This window comes from Babylonia areolata, chromosome 5, assembly GCF_041734735.1.
Source record: "Babylonia areolata isolate BAREFJ2019XMU chromosome 5, ASM4173473v1, whole genome shotgun sequence".
Taxonomy (NCBI): Eukaryota; Metazoa; Mollusca; class Gastropoda; order Neogastropoda; family Buccinidae; genus Babylonia; species Babylonia areolata.
The window spans coordinates 13,645,492-13,668,034 of NC_134880.1; the positions used below are offsets into that span (position 1 = coordinate 13,645,492).

A 22,543-nucleotide genomic window follows, 5' to 3' on the forward strand; every position below is an offset into this window, starting at 1 on the left:
GTTGTCGGTGGTTTTCAAAAGCGAAACTAACATGATAACCTATTCTTTTCCAACTATTTCTTCATGCGCCTAGTTGCATATGATACCTGTCAAAAGTCACCTGATGTCTGCTTCAATTAGAAAATATAACTTGCCAGTCTTCTTTGAAGAAGCGTTTCTCTTAGTGCTGGCTTTACTTATAGTTCAAAGGGTCATGTTGTGGTTTTACTGGGTCACTTTTGCCAAGGCACTTCATTTGAGTGAAGTCGCGAGCAGAGGATCTACACAGTACCCAGACAACTTGGCTGGTACCCAGGAATTTCAAATAGCTGCAGATTACATCAGAGTGGATCAAACAAAAAGATATACTGTGGTGAGTTCATTGGACGGAAAGGATTTCTCCTGTCTCGCTCGCAAACGGTCGCTATTTCTTTCTCTCAACAGCCATTGCCACAGGAAACGACAAACAATCCAGGCTGAAAAGTGAATCGTAATGAGAGAGCGACAGCTGATACACATTGATTATGTCAGCTGACTCAAGTCATAAGAATTCAAAGAGAGATAAGTATGGACATACAGTGAGAAAGCCATATTTCTATCTTTTATTTGTCTGCGCAGATCTGCAGATTAAACTGGGGAAAATCTGTCTGATCAAGAATTAGACTGTCATACTGGCAGTTTGTAGTATTCTGATTGCAGCTGCATTTTTTTTTTTTTTTAAGAAAGGAATATCTCTGAAGATGCATTACTGATTTGCATCACATTTGTTCAAAGCACACTTGGGTAAAATGAAGAAAAACATAACGACATAAGTAGATAAAATAAGCATGTATGGCTAGGAATGTATTGAAATTTTATTTGTTGTACTGCTTTCTATATCTTCTTCATATGTGTTTTGTGTACATCTTTTTTCACAAACTAGTTCACATATAAATTTATGTGAACATGTAGCATGTACTCACGGCACACACACAGACACGCTCACACACACTCTCTCTCTCTCTCTCTCTCTCTCTCTCTCTCTCTCTCTCTCACACACACACATATGCACACTGGTTACCAATTTCTGCCTGCATTCAAACCTACAAACCCCCATGACAACTGAGATCATCTTCCGATTCACGGTGGCTGCTCGCTCCCTATTTGTCAGTGATTCTTCCTTTGCTCATTCAGCTCCATCTGTATGGAACAGTTTACCTCACAGTGTTCACCACTCTTCCTCGTTTCAATCTTTTAAAACTGGTCTGAAAACATCTTTTTGAAAACACCTATACATTGCCTTCCATCCCTTTCCAATCACATTCAGTTATAATCCATGCTGACTCCTTGCATGCGTGCATGCACGCGCGCCCGCGCGTGCGTGTGTGTGACTAAGAAATGTAATAGGCATAGTCTTTAAATCTGGTCAAAGGGGAGGTTACCTACTTCCGGGAGGTTATCAGCTGTAGCTATTTTAGTTTTCTCCGTATAGGCGGGTATTAGTTTGCACAGGACAGGAATGTCAGACCCCTGACGGAGTCTGCACTTGTGGGTCACGGTAAGTATGTTAGATAAATGTAATTTTAGGAAGAAAATTTCCTTTTATGCTTTTGTGCATCTAATCTTTTTTCCTTCCTTTTGTAGGTTATTGAGTGCGCGTGCATGTCTGTGCATGTGTGTGTGTTCTTCCTTTTGTATGTTGTTGCGAGTGTGCGCATTGTGTGTGTGTGTGTGTGTGTGTGTGTGTGTGTGTGTGTGTGTTATGTTTGCTGTAAAGCGCTTTGAGATTCCTTTCAGGGAGGACAGCGCTCAACAAGTGTGCATTATTATTATTATTATTTTTAGAAAAAGATTAACAAGACAACAACAGAAAAGTACAGAATGCCTTTTTTTTTCCAACAGTACAGTGTGAAAATTATTAGGAAATAAGGCAGTCTTAACAAAACTTATGTCTGTCCTATGTTTATGAACTTTGCAGACTGTCCTTAGTTATGAAATTGATAATCAGTCCTTGCATGCATAGGTTTGCTATCACATTTGCTCCCTCCATAGTTCTAACACAAATTTTTGTCTCAGAGGAGTGAGAGTCTGATCACTCCTGCAGGGATTCATCTGAGCATTGAACATCAAAACTGGGCTGCCAACAGCTCATGAAAATGTCCAAAACATTGTCAATTAAAATTGGTACCTCATTCGAATGAAGAAGACTGGACCCATGTCTTTACAGATGGCTCCACCACAGAAGCAACGAGGGATGGTGGAGCTGGAATCTTCCTCCGATACAAAGACGGAGATGAAGAAATTGCAATCCCAACAGGAAAATACTCCACCAACTTCCGAGCTGAGTGAGAAGCCCTCTGTGAGGCAGCCACAACAGTCTCGCAGAACTCCACAAGAACAACAGGGCAGGTGGTGGTGTTCTCAGACGCTCTCTCCGTACTCCAAGCCCTCAAGAACTCCCGCTGCAAAGAACAGAACCATCTCACTTCAGCCCTTGTTGCCCAGAGTGCCAGAGTGGAGAAAGTGGTGATACAATGGGTACCAGCACACTGTGGCATCAGAGGCAACGAAAAAGCGGATATTCTGGTAAAAGACGGTGCACAGAAGGAGCAGGCCAACAAACTGGTGTCATACGATGAAATCAAGACAATCATCAAGGCACAGCAAGGAATAAAGTGGCGCCTCCAGCACCCCAAATATAACCCAGAAGACAGATACCATTTGCTGAACGACAGAAACAGGTCAAGATCTTCCACCTGAGGACTGGACACAACCACCTGCTCCACCACATGCACACAAAATTTGGCATTGGACAGAGTGGAGAGTGCCCTTGTGGTGAGGGACCAATGACAACCGACCACATCCTTCAAAACTGTAGGACGCATGCAGCATCCAGGAGGAAGTACTGGCCAACACTGACAGCAATGGAAGCCAAACTGTGCGGCACCCTGGAGGAGCTGCGATGGACGGCAGCCTTCATTGAGGACACCGGGCTGCTCATTTAATGGGAGGTGGACGAGGAAGAAGAAGGTTCAAATGATTTTTTGCCAAGTCTGTACATGCCAGTTAATGTTTATGACCAAGAACTGAAGAAGCATCCACACAATTATCTCTCTTCATTTACTGGCTTTCATGCACTGCTGAATGATTTTTAATGTTATGCAGATTTTTGCCTGTTCTGACAGTGTTCTCTTTGGTATTGTGACAGTAACTTCCCCATTCAAGGGAACTAACTTTGATGGTCTGTACCATAAATACGCTGTCAAAGGAAAAAGTCAGGTGTTGCCAGGGCAGTATATGCTCAGTTTTTCAAAGCTTTATGTTGGAAGGGGATGGGGGTGGGCTCAGATAGGATTTAGATTTTCTAACTGCTCTGTGCAGGTGGAAGTCAAGTAAACAAAGACTAATATCATCTCACACTAAGACAAAAAGAACTGTCATCTCTGCACGGCATCCTGGTCTACAAATTATGTAAAGTTCACAACATATCAGTTGATCAAGCCAGAAAATTGAGGTTCTTTACTTGCAAAATATCATTTTGAAAAAGTTGTCAGTTACTATCAACAGTGTTAGCAGGATTTTTTTCTGCAAATAAAAAAGGTATTAAAAAACAAGAGAGGCAAAGCCTTCAAGACTCACTTGTGATACACTTTTTAAAAAAAAATCCAAGCTTTTTATGTATTGAGTATAATGCATTTACTGTTATATTTATATTTTTTATATTCTCTAAACTTGGCACTTTGATCTGATATTCGACCCAACAAATGATCTGTCATTATTTTCATTTTTTGTTCAAACAGGAACTTCTTTTGTTAAGCATGGAAGTTTTGTTTATTGCAAACGTTTTGGTTCAGACAGTAAAACAAGGGAAATTACTCTGCTGGGGGACTTAGTTTGCTTTAAACTGATCTTTCTCATCTTAAACATTACATTTTGAAATTATACTCAATACATAAAAAGCTTGGATGTTTTTTAAAAAGTGCATCATAAGTGAGTCTTGAAGGCCTTGCCTCTCTTGTTTCAAAATGTAATGTTTAAGATGAGAAAGATCAGTTCAAAGCAAATTAACTCCCCCCTAGCATTACAGAGTAATTTCCCTTTTTTACTATCTGCACCAAAACGTTTGCAAAATAAATAAAACTTCCATGCTTAGCAAAAGAAGTTTCTGTTTGAACAGAAAATGATAATAATGACTGCTCTAGCTGTTGGGTCAGAATATCAGATCAAAGTGCCAAGTTTAGAGAATACAAAAAATATAAATATAACAGTAAATGCAGTTTGCATATAATTAGGCTTCATTCTTTATTTTTTTGTGCCCATCCCAGAGGCACAATGTTGTTTTAAACAAGATGACTGGAAAGAACTGAATTTTTCCTATTTTTATGCCAAATTTGGTGTCAACTGACAAAGTAGTTAAAGAGAAAATGTCAATGTTAAAGTTTACCACGGACACACAGACACACACACACACACACACACACACACACACACACACAGACAACCGAACACCGGGTTAAAACATAGACTCACTTTGTTTACACAAGTGAGTCAGAAAAGGGAAACAAATTCAAGCATCTGGGCATTTGGTCCTACTGATTTCCAAAATGTTTTATTGATTTTCTATGACCTTGGATGTATATGTCCTTAGCTTCTATTAGTTCTAAATTTTCACGCGGAACCTTGCAACACTTGTATGATTTAACCTGAGAGCACATAATTTATCAGTTCCATTGCTTCTTGAAGTTCTTGTTGGTGAAGACCTATGACTATTGTATATCACTATATATGAACCTTAAAAGAATGAAACGCTCTTCAGCCATTCAGGCCTCAGCCTAAACTTCCTTGTTGTATTACAATGCTAGTAAAAATACATGTATACATGTTAACAGTCCCATGAATGACATATTTGATTACTCAGTTGTAATTAAGTGTGACCCACTGTGGAGTTTAAATGGATGCAGACATGAAAGCCCACTCATATGTCTACATTTGTGAACATGGGAAAACACCTGACCAGTTCTGTTCAGGTTATCATTACTTGACTACAAAAGCAGTAAACTTGCTATTTGAACTCTTTTCTGCAGTTCTAGATATTTCCAGGGAATGCTGGATAGGATCTAATGAATTCGGAACAAAATCATTTGTCTAATTTTCAAATACTGAAGGCTTGATTCTTTTTTTTAGCAATGTGTTACAAATTAATTGAGTACCTCTCTGACTGGATAATTTACTGTTATGCTAGTTTAAATGCTTCAACATTTTGAATCATCTTGAAGCATTTGTTTGTGCTGCTTATTTGAACTTAAAAATGAAATACATTGTCCAGTATGTCACCTTTGTTTCATCTCTGCCTCTGACAGGTGCAATAGGTGAGTGGTTAAAACATTGGACTTTCAATCTGAGGGTCCCAGGTTCGAATCTTGGTAATGGTGCCTGGTGGGTAAAGGGTGGAGATTTTTCGGACCTCCCAGGTCAACATATATGCAGGCCTGCTTGTGCCTGAACCCCTTTCGTGTGTGTATGCAAGCAAATGATCAAATACGCACATTAATCCATGTCAGCGTTCAGTGGGTTATGGAAACAAGAATATACACAGCATGCACACCCCCAAAAACAGAGTATGGCTGCCTACATGGCAGAGTAAAAATGGTCAGACATGTAAAAGCCCACTCGTGTACTTACAAGTGAACGTGGGAGTTGAAGCCCACGAATGAAAAAGAATTTCTGCCTCTAGTTTAGTTTGTTTTTATTCACTCCAAGCAAGTGTGCTAAAATTGTTTGGCTGAGGTGCTAAATTGAATTTGAAAAGAGTGCGGGGGGTACTATTCTTATTTAGCTTCATCTGCATGGGGAAAAAAATATGTTGGTTTTGAGTTTTTGTATTTTTAATGTTTTGATCCAAATTCATTCAGCAGACTCCTCAACTGTGCAAATTTTGATGAAATTCTTTCTAAATATTTTTTTAAAATCCACATTCGATTTAGTACTGTATTTATCAGAGAATGCTATCACTGTGTGCACAGAGCGGAAATCAAAATTGCACGCTGTAACTCATACACGCTTACATACAAGCATGTGCATGCACACACGCATGTAACAGTGAAATTGTTCTCTTTGCCCTGCAGAGAGAGAGAGAGGGAGAGTGCACGTTCATGTCCCGTGTTAGCTTTAGCATCATTGCTTCACGTGCAAAATAATATTCATGTAGGGTGGATGTGCAGCATCTTGATATGTTTTTACGAAGTAAGTTCTCAACCTGATAGGGGTAATCATTTACTTATTTATTTATTTCCCTCCTTGTACAAGGACAGTCCCTTGCCCTTTAACCTCCCGCTCTCCTGTTCCCTTTACCCAAGTCCCGATACGTTCCCCGTCGCATCCTCAATAAAGCCTTGAAGAAAACTGGTGCTGATGTGGTGAGAGAACCCTGCCCAACCGGCTACATGCATACACACACACACACACACACACTCACACGCACATGCACACATGCACACACACACACTCACATACACACACAGACACAGACAGACACACACACAGACACAGACACACACACACACACACACACACACACACACAAGCAACTCTTAAGTTCTTGTGCAGTTTTTGAGCAAGGGAGGACCTTCCTCCATCCTCTTCGTTTATAATCTGAAAGATCAGATCCTAGAAAAGTAGGATGATTATTTGTGTAGGAATCTTTCTACAGCATAATACAGCATACCAGTGATTGAGTGAATGACAATATTGTTCTATTTATTCTCCAGCTGAAGACATTAGTTTTGTCGTCAGTATTCATGTGCTCTCTGACAAGCAAACAAGGTTACAAATTGTGTTTCTGGAGGAAAGAGGATTGCTGGTGTAGGTGTACATAATGACTTCAACACAGGCAGCCATACATCAACTTCAGAGGATGAAATTATCTCAAGGCATGATAGTAACACTGAATGAATAATCACAGTTTGTAACAGTTAGTCATCGACATACTTGTAAGCCTCAGGGTGTGTTTTGTTGCACATTGACAAAGCTTTATTGTGCTAAGGCCAGGCTTTAATCAAATAGTTTCCTGGTTTGTCACTGAAGGTAGTCCTGTGGTTGTATTCACCAGCTGTTGCTGTTCACAGAATAGAGAAATGACAACAACAATAGCAGCAACAACAAAATGCTTTTGTCAGCTGTTATTATTAGATTCAGATGGAGTTCTTTTTGAAGGAGGAACAGTGATGACTGATCAGAGCTGATAAGATACTGCTGAATTGATTCACTGTCTGTCAAAGTCATAATGATATATTTTGTTCTTAGGTTTGTGTGTGTGTACGTGTTTAGTTTAACGTCTTTTCACTGTTTTTGTGATATTAGATGGGGTTAAAAAAAAAAAAAGACGAAGAAGAAAAAAAGTGTGTGTGTGTGTGTGTGTGTGTGTGTGTGTGTGTGTGTGTGACCATTCCTTCTTTGAATTTGAAACATATTGAAAGTGCTCACGGCTTAGATTTAGAAATATGCATATGATACGTAAATTAAGTCCTCTGAGCTACTAGTATTTTGAGTTCAGGCATGTATACTTGTATACTTGGGAATGGGAGTCAAATATAATGTACATTTTTTTAATGTCAGACAATTTCAATTTATTTGCAAACAGCACAAAAGTGGGCACAAGTTGATGCACATGTGCATCATGCATACATGTGCACACACATGCACACACACACATGCACGCACGCATGCACACACACACTGAGTGCACAAAAAATGCATGATAATCAATTGAGTCCTGATAAGTACAGTGAACATCAGACAGCCAAAAAACATGGAAAAAAAGAAATAAAAAAAGAAAAGAAAAAAGCAACAACAACAACAACAAAGCATCTTTTAACATTCTGCATGAATTCATAGTTTAACACACACACACACACACACACACACACACAGAGAAAAAAAAAGAATGTATTACTTGATTACATGTCAGTCTTCTGGTATGGTTTGTGTAGGTGTGGCTGAACAGCAAGGTCACAGATGAGTGACCTCAGTAGCTCAGGGAGCTCAGGATTGACTGACTGGGCACTGGTCAACAGTCAAGGTGAATTGGAGGTCAGTGACACTTACGGATAATTGATGGTGCCCAAATCATAAGGTGTATATTGGCCAAAGTCTGTGTGTTAAGAGTGTGCTGCTGATTTATAGTATCTGACATGTATGCTTAAGTCTATGAGCCCTTGAATTGAAGGTTTTATCATCTGATATATATATATTCCTTTCCTGTGTGTGGTGAGTGTGTGTCTGTTTTTATTTTCATTTAGTCTGAAACTGTCTCTGTGCTGTCTTTCTGTCTGTTCATGCATCTCTGCTCTCTCTTTTTATTATTTAATGCCAAGTGTGTGTATGTTTTTCGTTTGCGTTTACATACATTTGTATTCATATACAGTGCTTACAGATCACTTATCTGCATTGTGTCTGTTGTTTTTATGTGAACATGTGTGAGAGAATAAAATACTTACAAGTGCACATGTATATATATATATTGGATGAGTTTATGTCTGAATATGTACGAGTCCATGATTCCAAACATTAGTAAATGTGAAGGAAAAACAGTTTCTGTTGTACCTTTTTGTTTGTACATATGTGAGTGTTGGTGGGATGAGTGGGGATGGGGGGTGGAGAAGATGTGGATTGGGGGGTGGGGGTGGGGAGGGTTGTCAGTTTGTGTAAGTGCATGTATGTGCATGTTAAGAGTTACCATATGATAAAATCATATGTAGTCTTGTAAATGTAACTATTTTGTGTCCTGTGTGTACACGTGCACACACACATGATGCATGTTCCCCGCAGGGCAGTGATGCAGACTCCAACACCAGCTCCATTGAAGTGGTGGGGAGGGACAGAGAAGTGGAGGAAGATGTGGGTCAGCTGGACTTTGCCTCCAGGGAATCCTCCCCAGAATGCATTGAGCTGGAACAGCTGATGAAAACCACAGGTAACCTGTCGCCTTCCTGGGGAAGAGATAGGGGTGTTGGGGGTGTCCTGAACTTTTAACATTGACATTTTTCGATTAAAGCAAGGGCTTGAATGGGTAAGGTGATAGATTCGTTTACTTTCTTTTATCCAGCCCTTGAAAACTATATTATATAAAAATATAAAAAAATTAAAAGGAAGGAAAAAGAAGGTAAAAACCATAAAGGAGATGTGAACAAGAGAAATTTCAAAGGCAAAAAACATACAGCCAGGGCTTGAAAAGCCAATCCAGACAGAATGAGGGTGAATCAGTGAAACCAGACTAGCCATCGTCTTTAATGAAATGATGTTGCACATGAATGAAAGTCATGAATTTTGATAAATAAAACTTTCTTTGTATTTCAGCATTGATTTTTATGTTTGAAATTCAGTATGTTGCTCAGAACCATTGAGGAATTGCTCCCATCTTTTTCTACATTTTTAAACAGATTGAACTCATGGAAGTTGGTGACTCTAAGCACCAGTAAGCATCCAGGTTTAAATAATAAACATTTTAAAGTAAATCACACAAGTACTAACTGTGATTAACTCAGCATTATTACTTCTTCTTCTGTGTTTGTGGGCTGCAACTCCCATGTTCACTTGTATGCACACTTGTGGGCTTTTACGTGTATGACCGTCTTTACCCCACCATGTAGGCAGCCATATTCTGCTTTCGGGGGTACTTGCAGATTTAAGGGGTGGGTGGAGGGGGAGTAGAGGCAGAGAGAGAGGAGGAGGGTTCTGAGAGTCCATTTTTCAGTGAGTGCTCTCCATGTGTCAAAGCGTCCCTCATATGTCTTGCTTCGTAACGCTTTAAAAATCCCATCACTCACTGCAGACACTGCAGCAAGACAGGGGGACTTCAGGGAGAAAGATGGCATGGCGGAGGAAGCACAGAAGCAGGAGGGCTGCAGGGGGAGACTCAGCTTTCAGCCACCTGCACTAACGGAAGACGCACACCGTACAACAGCGTCTGTAAGGCCACAGACGGTCTCAGAGGTGCTGGTCCTTTCCTCTGTCTTGTGTGCTGTTTTGTATTGATCAGTTCTTTTGCCTTCTGTGTATCTTTCAGTTTATATTTTAAGTATAATTGTTTATTTGCTTATTTTATTTAAGTATTTTACTTAAATTCTTGTTAATGTTTTACACAAACTAGGGTATGTTTCAAGGCCTAACCAGCACATTGGGTTGGTAGCATAGGTCAGGGATCCTTTTTTTGCAGTGGGAGGCGTGGGGGGTCGGGGTGGGGGTGGGGGTTGATTTGGTTTCTTTCAGAAAACAGATATTGTGCAGTGTATATGTGGCTCAGTCCCCTTGCTTTAACACCTCTTTGAAACTGAAACTGAAACTCTGATACAATGTCAGCATGACAGATTCACATTGCTCACACTCTACAGCAGATGGCCATTCAAATGACAAATGGAATACTTTGACGATACCAATGACAAAGCAACTTGTTTTACAAGACTTATCCACTGACAAAAAGTTGAAAGCAGACTGATTGAGCAGAATTAAGAATGAGAGTATCCTAAATCAGAACAAGAGATGTAAATATGTTTATGTAGGTGCCTGTTATCCATATGATCAGTTTCTTGTATTTAGATCCTGTTGATTATTTTTGTTTGATGACTGCCAGAAAAAAAGGACACTGCGTTTGTAAACAGAAGGAATGTAATATACTTACCCACAGCTTGGGTGGAGTAGTATTTTGCATGAGTCTGCACCAGATTGTCACAATAAATACCGGTGTGTTAAATGTGATTTTATGAACAAAATGTCCTGTCATCATTTTCAAGTGGAAGCATTGTGTGGAACTTTGTTTGTCGCTACCAGACTGTGGGTGCCTGCAGTCTGGAGATGGTGGTGGACACAACAGGGAAGAAAGCCCCCAAGGAGAGGACAGGTGGCGCCAGATGTGTCAGGAAGCCCTTGCTGGCATCACCGGTATCCCACGAAAGTGACTCACCTCCCACCTCCTCTACCTCTGACAGTGTGCTGTCAGTGTCCACTGTGTCCTCTGTCTCCTCCACGTCCAGGTCCAGTCGTGACAGCGACAGTGGTCAGTATGTGTGTTTATATGCACATGTGTGTGTATATGTTTGTATGTGTATGTGTGTATATGTGTGTGTGTGTGTGTGTGTGTGTGTGTGTGTGTGTGTGTTGGGCAAATGTTTATTTGTGTGTGTGTGCGATATTTGATGGGATGGCAGTGTATATGTGTGTGTGTTTGTGCATGTGTATGTGTGTGTGTGTGTGTGTGTGTATGTGTGTGTGTCTATGTTTTTATTTTCATGTGCAGTACATCTCTTTTTTAGTGTTAATGTTTGTGTGTGTGGTGTGGTCTTCTAACTGCATATTCTATCCTGTATGTGAAGTTTTTGGATTTTTTTCCACTGGCAGAGTCTGACTTTGTTCGTCTTGAGAAAGACTCCTCCTGCCTGAGCACAGAGTCTGAAGGGGAAGAAGCTCAAGCCTTGTGTAGAACCAGCACCATGGTAACATCAGGATCCTCTGTGGGCTCCGGCTTCAACTTCCTTTGTGGTGCCAGAGGTAGTGTTCGTTCTGATCTTTTCTCATTGTTACTTTCATCTTCTCATTCTTCTTCTTCTGCATTTGTGAGCTGCAACCCCTGTTTTCACTTGTATTTGTGTAGATGCTTTATCATAGTGTCATACATTGATTTAGAATGACCATTGGAAAACACAGATTCTAGTTTCTACAGATTTCATTTTACCAGTGTTGTTGTATCACTAGTAGAAACTGTATTTTAAGACTTCTGACTGATGTACTTGCACAGTGTTTAGTTAAGACAGAGAAGTTTACCATTTGCATTTGACTGAATGGTGTTGTCAGGGAGAGGAGGGGATGGTGAGAGAGGTCACATCTGTGTCACAGGACAGTGATAGTTATATTAGACATGAAGTGTTTGTCCTTTCTGTATGACAGATGTGTGAGACACGAAGCATGTTTGTCCTTTCTGTGTGACAGATGTGCGAGACACGAAGCATGTTTGTCCTTTCTGTATGACAGATGTGCGAGACACGAAGCATGTTTGTCTTTTCTGTATGACAGATGTGCGAGACATGAAGCATGTTTGTCTTTTCTGTATGACAGATGTGCGAGACATGAAGCATGTTTGTCTTTTCTGTATGACAGATGTGCGAGACACGAAGCATGTTTGTCTTTTCTGTATGACAGATGTGCGAGACACAAAGCATGTTTGTCTTTTCTATATGACAGATGTGCAAGACATGAAGCATGTTTGTCCTTTCTGTGTGAGACACGAAGCATGTTTGTCCTTTCTGTGTGACAGATGTGTAAGACATGAAGTGTTTGTCCTTTCTGTGTGACAGATGTGCAAGACACGAAGCATGTTTGTCCTTTCTGTGTGACAGATGTGTAAGACATGAAGTGTTTGTCCTTTCTGTGTGACAGATGTGCAAGACACGAAGCATGTTTGTCCTTTCTGTGTGACAGATTTGTGAGACAAGTGATATGTGCTTAATATATGACAATTCTGCGAGACGTGAAGCATGTCAGTCCTTTATGTGTTTCAGTTGTGTGAGACATGTATGAAGTGTGTTTGACCTGTACTGTGAGGCATGAAGCATGTTTGTCCTTTCTGTTGATCTCCTGCCCTGCCAACACTTCCCTCTCATCAGTGCTGCAGCAACCACCATCTCCACCACAACAGACCCCTCAGCCAGTCCTGTTCTCACAGTCACAGTCATATTCGCTGCCAGCTCAGCCACCAGAAGAGGAAGCTGAAATGATTCCTGCTCAGGAAGTGGAAATGGTGGCTCTTCAAGGACAGGAAGTCATACAAGGAGCTGATGATGGAATCCTTGCTCCTCCACACGAAGAGTTGGTCCATGGACTTCAGCAGGAAAGGCCACAGGCAGAGAACGTGGACCTCGACCAGGAGGAGGACATGATACCTGCAGAGGATGATGATGAAAGTGATGAGGAAGAGGATGTGGAAGAAGACGAGGAACCAGAAGAGTTGCAGTTGCAGCCTCACCAACAGCCACCCCGAGTGGCAGCCATAGAAGCTGAGGCAGAGGATGGGGTGGTGCCAGAGAATGAGGCTGATGGTGTGGATGATGATGCTGACACTGAGTCATCCACAGAGGATGGCGATCAGGTAGGGAGTTTGTGTGTAGTATGTGTATGCGTGTGTGTTGTGTGTCCTCATGAGCAAGGGTCCAAGTTTGCCAAAATTCCTAAACAGGAAAAAAATGTGTTTGTGTTATATCCAAATTCTGTACGGAAAATGAGTTGTGTCCAGATTGTCTCTGCCAGGATTGTTTGTGTTGTTGCCAAATAACCACTGCATGTTTTCTGGTTACCATTGTAAAGACTATAGGCAAACCTTGAACTTGATGGATAAGAACAGATCAGTGATACATTTTTAGACATCACAGAAATACTTGGAAATATAGAGAGCAGACAAGTCACTGGATTTCTGTTTCTGATTCTTAACACAGAATTACATTGTTTTCTGCAAACAGTTTCAGAAATTGACTATAACAAAGATAACTTTAAAAAAAAGAAGAAAAAAAGAAAAGAGAATGTACCTCAAAATGATTCTAGAAGACTGAGGGGTATTTGCTGGAAAATATTACTGCAGGAGGGGCGAAAAGGATTTTATCAGGTACCCAAGGCAGATTTGTAAATATCTTTAACACTTGGCAATGGATGGGGGATGGAGTGCATTTGCTTGCTTTTAGTACACAAATAAAATGTCAATATATGTTTCTCTTTGGGAAAATTTATGACAATTTAAAATATTTGGCCTCTTGAACCACTCATGTATTTTTTGTTTGTTTATTTTGGATAGTGAGGGAGAGAGAGAGAGAGAGAGAGAGAGAGAGAGAGAGAGAGACTGATCGACAAAACTCCTCATATCTGTAGACATGTACAAATTAAGCCATTGATAATAAGCAGGTTGGGAATTTTCCATTTTTCCATGGTTTAAATAAAAATAATTTTTGACATAAAACGTTTTTTCCCCAAAACAAAACAAACAAAAAAATTAGTCTCATTTGGCATTTGTGAATATGCTCACTTGGTAGACTTCTCAGATTGTATGTACTCTAGAGGCTGCAATATTTTTTTGAGCAGATGGCTTGATGTTTTTTCATCATATCTTTGCTGTTGAAGATTGAAAATCAAGCCTATTTGTTCTTGGGTGTTGGTTTTAAGAAAGGGTGGAAATGAAAGTGGATTAGAGAAGTGGAAGAAAAGAGAATCAGCGATTACATGAGTAAGATGGATATTCTGGCACTGCACAATATGTGGCCTGTGGCAAAGGATGTGAACTGTAGCATTAGTGGACATTTAGGCTAAATGAATGGCCTTAACTATTCTCAAAAGTTGTTTTAACAAACCAGTGTTATTTTGCCAGGGAAAGGCCTCACGAGGCCACGAAAAATGACCAAAAAAAAACAACGAAAAAAAAAATCTTTTTTTTAAGGGTTCCCCCCTGATGAACCACTTCAGGCCCTGGACCCTGGCCTGTTTCAGTGTTTCTTTCTTTTTTTTCTTTCTTTCTTCAGCTGTTTCCCAGACTGAAGGAGACAAACAATTTTTAATGCTGTTAATCTTTCTGTTGTTTCAGACCATTATATATAAAGTAAACAATTTTATAATGCAAAGAAACTTTCATTTATTTCACATCCTAAGAGGCGAAGAACTTTCTGACTTTTGGCAGGTTGAAAGCAGTTCAAATCAAGTCATGTTGCTCACAGCCTGCCCTACTACAAAGGACCATTTCAGGGATGAACACCCATCAGTTCTTAAAGCCAGCTGAAGAGATCGCAAGATCATGTAAAGAGATCAAAATAATTAAGTTATATATCCTTCAAATTTAATGCTTGTATTTTTTTTTTTCAAATTCCATGCTTGCCTTGATACAAAAGCTAAAAAAAACACACCACAATTTAAAAACTGCAAAGGCAGGATGACCATATGCTCGTCTTGTTTTCGAATTCCATGCCTGTCTTGATACAAAGGTTAGAAATTTTTTTATATAAAAAAATGCAATGGCAGGATGACCGCATTGAGAGTGAACAGTCGGATGACGCCCACTCTGCACCCCCTGACGACCTTGACCAGGTGGACTTGTCGGTGGTGAACGACATCGGCGACCTGCCAGTGGTGAGGGGGAATGTGGAGCGGCACTACATCCACTGCAACAACCAGCAGCTGAACGGGCGTCTGAACCATGTGGTGCTGGTCGTGCTGGTGCTGGCCCTGGGCATGGGCCTGGGCCACTGGATTGGTGAGGCCTGCAGTCATCGTCGTCATCATCATCATCATCGTCATCATCATCATGTTAGCTTATTTCTATTGCCCTTTCAATAAGATATGATGATAATGATGAGGATAGTTGATTTCCATGGTGCCTTTCCTGAAAAGACAGTAATACTCAAGGCACATGGCACGAGTAAAATGTAATTTTGAAAAACCAAACAACACAAAAAAGACATGATAATGAAATGTTTCTGTTACTCTCTTCCATACAGTTCACAGCTCAATGTGTGGTGAGCTGTATGTGTGTGTGAGGGAGAGTCGGGGGAGGGGTAAGGGGGGTGGGGACTCCAATACTGGATTGATGAGGCCTGGCATCATCAGGATTATCATGATGATGGTGATGATGAAATATTTGTGTGACTGGGACTTTGGGTTGATGAGGCCTGGCATCATCAGGATTATCATGATGATGGTGCATTGTATTTTGATTATTGTCTTTTTGTGAAAATCAGGTTGTTCCCTTCCTGGAGATAGTGCGTCACCCCAATGCAATGGCACCCATTTTTTTCTATCTGCAAGAGTATTTCATTCATTCATTTTGCCCATCGCTCCTGATGGAGCATAGGCCATCGACGACCCCTTGCCATCGCACTCTGTTCTGGGCTGTTCTGGCCATTCCAGTCCAGTTGGTCCCTTGCTGCTTCAGCTCTGCCTCGGTATCTCGCCTTCAGCTGTTGCAAGGCCGGCCTCTCTTCCTCTTTCCCTGTGGGTTCCAGGTCAGGGCTTGGCGTGTGATGCTGGACACTGGATTCCTGAGGGTGTGTCCGATCCAGCCCCACTTCCTCCGCAGTATCTGCTTGGCCACTGGTTCCTGTCCTGCTCGCTCCCACAGATCTTCGTTTCGGATCTTCTCCTGCCATCGGATCTTGTAGATGCGCCTCAGACAGGTGTTGAAGAATGTCTGAATCGTCTGCTGCATCGTCTGTGTTGTCCACCATGTCTCGCATCTGTAGAGCAGTATTGACTTCACATTGGAGTTGAAGATGCGGAGTTTGGTTTTCATACTGATTGCTCCAGATGCCCAGATGTTCTTGAGCATGATGAAAGCAATTCTTGCCTTGCCGATTCTGGCTGTGACGTCTCAGTCCATGCCTCCCTGTCGGTCAACCATGCTTCCCAAGTAGAAGAAAGACTCCACCTCCCTGATGGGCTCTCCACCGACTGTGACTGGAGTGTTGGCACTGGTGTTGATCTTCATCAGCTCAGTCTTCTTCTTGTTGATCTTGAGCCCTGTCCTGGTTGACGTGGTCTCCAGGTGAGTGGTCTTGTCCTGCATCTGGCTGTGGTTGTGTGACAGGAGCGCCAGGTCGTCAGCGAAGTCGAGATCATCCAGCTGTGTCCAGAGTGTCCACTGTATACTGTTGTTCCTGCCTGTTGTAGTGGTCTTCATGATCCAGTCGATGACCAGGAGGAAGAGGAATGGTGACAGCAGGCACCCTTGACGAACTCCGGTCTTCACCTCAAAACTTTCAGACAGCTGGCCTGTGTGGGCAATCCTGCAGCTCATGTCCTGGTAGGTGCACCGGCTGAGGGACATGATCTCTGGGACTCCGTAGTGCCTCAGCAGCTTCCACAGCGTTTCTCTGCCCACACTGTCGAAGGCCTTCTCATAATTTATGAAGTTGATGTAGAGGGGGGAGTTTCACTCCAGCGACTGCTCCACGATGATGCGCAGGTTGGCGATCTGGTCATCACAGGATTTGTTCCGCTGGAAGCCTGTCTGCTGGTCTCAGAGCTTGGGATCGACAGCCTCTTTCATCCTTTCCAGTAGAACCCTGTTGAGAACCTTGCCTGGCGTTGACAGGAGCATGATCCCTCGGTAGTTGCTGAAGTCCCTGAGGTCTCCTTTCTTCGGCAGCTTGATGATGATTCCTTCTTTCCACTGGGCCGGTACCTCCTCCTTCTCCCAGATCTTGCTGAAGAGGCTGTATAGCATGTTGACAGCTATTTCCGTGTCTGCTTTGATGGCTTCTGCTGGTATCTCGTCCGGCCCTGCAGCCTTCCCATTTCTCAGAGTCATGATGGCCTTCTTGATCTCTACCTTTGAGGGTTTGTCACAGCTGATGGGCAGTTCTGTCTCTGCAGGTGGAATGTCTGGTGGTGCATCATGGGCGGGGCGGTTCAGCAGCTCCCTGAAGGGTTCTGCCCATCGTTTCAGCTGTTCCTCGGTTGTTGTCAGTGGGTTCCCGTTCTTATCCTTCACTGGCTTATTGGTCTGCTGGAACTTGCCCATCAACTTCTTGGTCACCAGGTACAGGTCCTTCAGGTTCCCCTGTCCGGCTGCTGCCTCTGCTTGACTGGCCAGGTCGTCAATGTAGTCCCTCTTGTCCTTCTTGATGCTCCTCTTTACATCTCTGTCCACTGCTGTGTACTCTTCCTGTGCCTTTGCCTTAGTTGCTCTTGTTCTGCTCGTGTTCAGCAAAGTTTTCTTCTCTTTCCTCGTTTCCAGCTTGTGAATGGTGTTGGCAGAGATCCATTCCTTGTGCTGAGTTTTCTTCTTGCCAAGGACCTCTTCGCATGTGTCGTGCCAGAGCTTCTTGCTGTCTCGATGTCCATCTCACCATCTTCTATCAGCTCTTGTAGTGGCTGGAACCTGTTGGAAAGTCTGGTCTGTAATGCTGCTTGTGTGTCTTTGCTTCTGAGCAGTCCAACACTGTACCTTGTCCGTGTGTTGTTGGCGTTGGTGAATCTCTTGAGGCGAAGTCTCACTGTTGTCGTAAGAAGTTGGTGGTCTGATGACACATCAGCTCCTCTCATCACTCGTACATCCTGCCATGATCTCCTGAACTTGCGGCTAATGCAGATGTGGTCGATCTGGTTCACCGTGACGTGGTTCGGGGATCTCCATGTGGCCTTGTGGATGCGCTTGTGTGGGAAGATACTTCCTCCTATCACCAGCTGGTTCAGGGCACGCAGGTCTGCAAAGCGCTCACCATTCTCATTCATCTGTCCCCGTCCGTGTGTCCCCATGGTGTCCTCGTAGCTGGTGTTGTCCCTTCCGATCTTGGCGTTGAAATCTCCCATCAGTAGGGTTATGTCTTTGGCTCCTCTTCTGTCTATCACTGTCTGTAGTTGTTGGTAGAAGTCCTCTTTCTTCTCTTCTTCCGCATCATTGGTGGGAGCATAGCACTGGATGATGTTCAGCCTGATGTCATTCTTCTTGGTGGTAAACTTGGCTGTGATGATGCGGGAGTTGACAGGTTCCCAGCCGATGAGTGCCCCCTGTGCCTCCGGTGCCAGCATCAGGGCCACACCCTCAGTGTGGGGGGCTCCACCCTCTGTGTGTCCTGAATACAGCAGTTGCTCTCCAGATGAAAGTCTCATCTGTCCTGACTGTAGCCACCTTGTCTCACTCAATCCTAGCCCTCTGATCTTGTAGTTTTTCATCTCTCTCGCTACTTGGATGGTTCTTCCTGCTTCATACATCGTCCTGATGTTCCATGTGGCTACTCGCATTGTTGTCCTGGGTGTCAGAAGGGGAATCAGCCTTGCAGCTTCCTTTCGGCTTTCACTGCACCGCGTCATAAGTCTCCGGGATGGAAAACATTTGCCTTGGTTAGGTGAATGTTTTGGTTCTTTGTTGTCGATGCATCTGTACCTGGTCTTTTTTACAGGCAGGGTAGTTAACCCTATGCAAACCCCTTTATCCTCTGGGCGAGGTGGTCCGGCCTTAGTCACCTCTTACGACATGCATGGCAGGGCAGTGGGTCTATTCTATCAGTGCCCAACCCACAGGGCAATGCAAGAGTATTTGTTATACTATTAAAGTGGCGTTTTCACACACACACACACACACACACACACACCCTTCCCCGCCACCCCCCCCCCTACACACACACACACACTGACACACACACACTACTTTTTTTAAAGAACGGCGGGAGAGAAGATATTTTTGAAATGTTCTCAGGATCAGTGCCTTGGAGAAGGAGCAACATCTAGACCAGCAGGCTTACTGACTACATCACTGTTTTAATTTCTGTTGGACCAGGAGCATCAATCAATTTTTTGAGCAGATTTCAGTGGGTGAAAAGGGTTGTGAAAGTGAAGGAGCTCAGACATATATATGGAGGGAGGGGTGAAGTGAAATACCAGCAACAACAGCATCAGGGATTGTGGAGTTGGTGGCTGTGGTGTATGTATTGTATTGTAATAATGATTATGATAATGCATTACTTTTTTTGGCACGATTTCCAGAACAAATGCTGCTCAAAGTTCCTAACACATTCTAGTTAAAGACAAGTATGACATGAAAACATCATAAAAAGTCTGTCGACAAAAACATCCAGTGAGTTCACACTTAACATGAATCAGTGCTCACATACGAAGTGTTGTGAGTTCACACTTAACATGAATCAGTGCTCACATACGAAGTGTTGTGAGTTCACACTTAACACGAATCAGTGCTCACATACGAAGTGTTGTGAGTTCACACTTAACATGAATCAGTGCTCACATACGAAGTGTTGTGAGTTCACACTTAACATGAATCAGTGCTCACATACGAAGTGTTGTACTGTAGTACTCTTTATCACAAAAATTTCTTTGTGTGAAATTCGGGCTGCTTTTCCAAGGGAAAGATTGTCGCTATAGTGCAGTGCCACCCTTTTAAAAAAGAAGATTTCTTTTTTTTTTTCTGGCTGCAAGTGTATTTATTTTGCTGTGCAGGCTGTACGCGAGAGCACTTCAGCCAACTGGAGGTGCAGCTGTCCCAGATGCGGCGTCTCCACCAGGTGCAGGATGAGTACTTGCAGTGTCTGGCCCGCAATGATGAGCTGCTCGTCCACTCCGATGTTGCCCTGCAGGTCTGGTCTCTCCAGCCTCCCTCCCGCCTTGTCTGTTGTGTTCTGTTATATGGTGTGTCTATTGTGTTCTGTTATATGGTGTCACTTTTTGTCACTGCAGATTTCTCTATGTGAAATTCTGGCTGCTTTCCACAGGGAGAGTACATCGCTGCAGTGCAGCATCACACTGTTCTTTCTTTTTTTTTTAAGCTCCTTACAAGTGTATTTTCCTGTCTGAATGGAGTTTTCTAATGAATATTGCCAGGGCCAACCCTTTTGTTGCCTTGGGTTCTTTTGTGTGCGCTAATTGTGTGTTGTACATGGGACCTCGGTTTATCGTCTCACAGCATGCAGACCACCACACAAGGTCTAGCAGTGGGGGAGAAAATACTGGCTAGTGTGGGATTCAGTCCCATGTACTCCGATTCTGTCGCTTCAAAGGCCACCATTCAGATAGGCCACCATTCAGATAGGCCACCATTCCATATGGTCTGGGTCTGGGTCTTGCACATGCAGCTTCTCTTCTTCTTCACCTACTACTTCTATTTCTCTCTCTTTCTCTCTCTCTCTCTCTCTCTCTCTTTGACTTACTCAGCAAGAACTCAAAACAATCCTATCGTCAGGAGTTTGGTTATTTTCTTGTACAAAGCCTGAAAGAGGCGATATCATATACCTGGTAAAGGTGCATGGAAAGTTCCACTGAATGTTGCTCATTCATCATCTCGTTATATTGATGTGACAGGGATGTGTAAGTATATTGTGCTTTGTATTCATATTATGTATAGTCATATATATATAATCTCAGGCACTATTCTTGATCAGTGTGTGTGTGTGTGCGTGTGTGTGCACGCAAGCGTGTGTGTGTATGTGTGTGTGTGTAAGTGTGTAAATGTATGCATATGTACTTATTAGTAGAACTGTATTTGTGGAACTCCTTTAGAAGGAGCCAAGGCCTGAACTGAATAGATTGTTTCATTTCTCTCTCTCTCTCTGAAGTCAGTTTTTGTGGCTGGGGAACTTATTTACTGCTGGGGGCCAGGGCAGAAGTGGGTCAGATTTTGCTTTGGCTGATACCTTTTGATGCTTTTTTTTTTTTTTTTCCCCTGAATAAGGACTTTGGTGTGTGTGTGTGTGTGTGTTATTATATATTGATACATCAACAAAGATGTCAAGGAAAATGCATTTCACAAAAAAATAATAACTTTTTGTGTGAAGTAATGAATACAGGGACATTGTAGTACACAATATTTGTACCCTGAAGAAGAACTAAAAATGATAACAAAGCTAAAGCAGAAAATGTTGTCATATAATCTATTATTGTTTCCTTGGAGACTTGCAAAAGTGGTCTGTTTTGAACAAAATTCAACAACTGTTTGAGAAGTAACATTGTTTTCTTTGCATATTGCTTGTTGAAGGTTTCACTCTCTTTGTGCATTGATGTATGATTTTTCCTCTTTTGTGAACTGAAGTTGTCTTATCTTGTCTTCTCTCATGAATTCAAGTTATCTCATCTTGTCCTCTTTTTTTTTTGTGAATTCAAATTGTGTTCTTTCTGTTATGTGAAGTTGTTTTTCCTGTGCTGTGTATTTGCAGTAGTTGTTGTTGTCCTGGTTGTTGTTGACTAGGGGTGTTGTTTTCTCCACACCCAGAACGAACGTGAGCGCCATCAGGAAGCCCTAACAGATCTGCGAGACAACAATCGAGAGCTGCAGGAGCAGCTGCAGGATGCCCAGGATAGGTTAGAGCAGCTGCTCACAGCCTCTGCCAGGGTGCCCAGAGCATCGCAGCAACACCCCTCCCCTGCCTCCCTGGCCCGTGACCTTCAGTACGCCCTGACATTGTCCAAGTTGCTGATCGCCAGTGAGGACCACTTCCAGCTGGGCCTCATGTCGTGGGGCTCTGAATCCCAGCAGCAGCTGCTGGAGGCGCGTGAGACGTTCAGTCAGGCGATGGAGGAGAGACAAAGCAAGCAGCGCAGTCAGTGGGAAAAGAGGCTGCAGCAGGAAGTGAGTGAAGGGAAACACTTGAACCTGGGGCTGCAGGCCGCTCGACGCCGTCTGAACGAACAGCTGACCTTTCTGGAAGCAGAGAATGCTGACCTGAGGGTCACCTTGGGGAAGCTGCAACACAAGACGGCAGATGCCAGTGTAAAACTGCCGCCCCCTGGAAAACTGGTATCTGATGATCCGACAGCCTCTGGGTATGAGAAACCCCCTGTGGTGAATGTCCAGCAGTCAGCATCCAGGGATGGCCTTCCTTCTCCTCCCAGACCCCTCCCACCCCCACCTTTACCTGCTGCGGGGGATGTGGAGGAAGCTATGGAGCCTCATGAGCACAAGGTTATGTGTCATTTCTCACTGCAGTCACTTCTCTCCCTCTCCCCTTCTTACCTTCACTTATTGGCAGTGCCTTCACGTCTTACCAGGAGGCGAAAGGCAAAGTTGTGGTCAACTGTTGTGCATTGGTTTGATGTTAGTTGAGGTTCTTGTGCTTTC

The 22,543-nt window shown here is 42.8% G+C and overlaps 1 protein-coding gene across 1 annotated transcript in view; it reads left to right on the forward strand.

The window, feature by feature from the left end:
- Positions 1-201: 201 nt before the first annotated feature.
- The window catches only part of LOC143281952 (uncharacterized), a 28,394-nt gene continuing 6,052 nt past the window's right edge, over positions 202-22,543 (forward strand). Inside the window, exons 1-10 of the mRNA XM_076587269.1 lie at positions 202-352; positions 7,947-8,046; positions 8,785-8,929; positions 9,788-9,948; positions 10,783-11,008; positions 11,350-11,499; positions 12,612-13,093; positions 15,001-15,232; positions 19,933-20,069; positions 21,698-22,387. Coding sequence (XP_076443384.1) covers positions 7,972-8,046; positions 8,785-8,929; positions 9,788-9,948; positions 10,783-11,008; positions 11,350-11,499; positions 12,612-13,093; positions 15,001-15,232; positions 19,933-20,069; positions 21,698-22,387 — 2,298 coding nt within the window. The 5' untranslated portion in view covers positions 202-352; positions 7,947-7,971. The remainder of the gene's footprint in view (positions 353-7,946; positions 8,047-8,784; positions 8,930-9,787; positions 9,949-10,782; positions 11,009-11,349; positions 11,500-12,611; positions 13,094-15,000; positions 15,233-19,932; positions 20,070-21,697; positions 22,388-22,543) is intronic.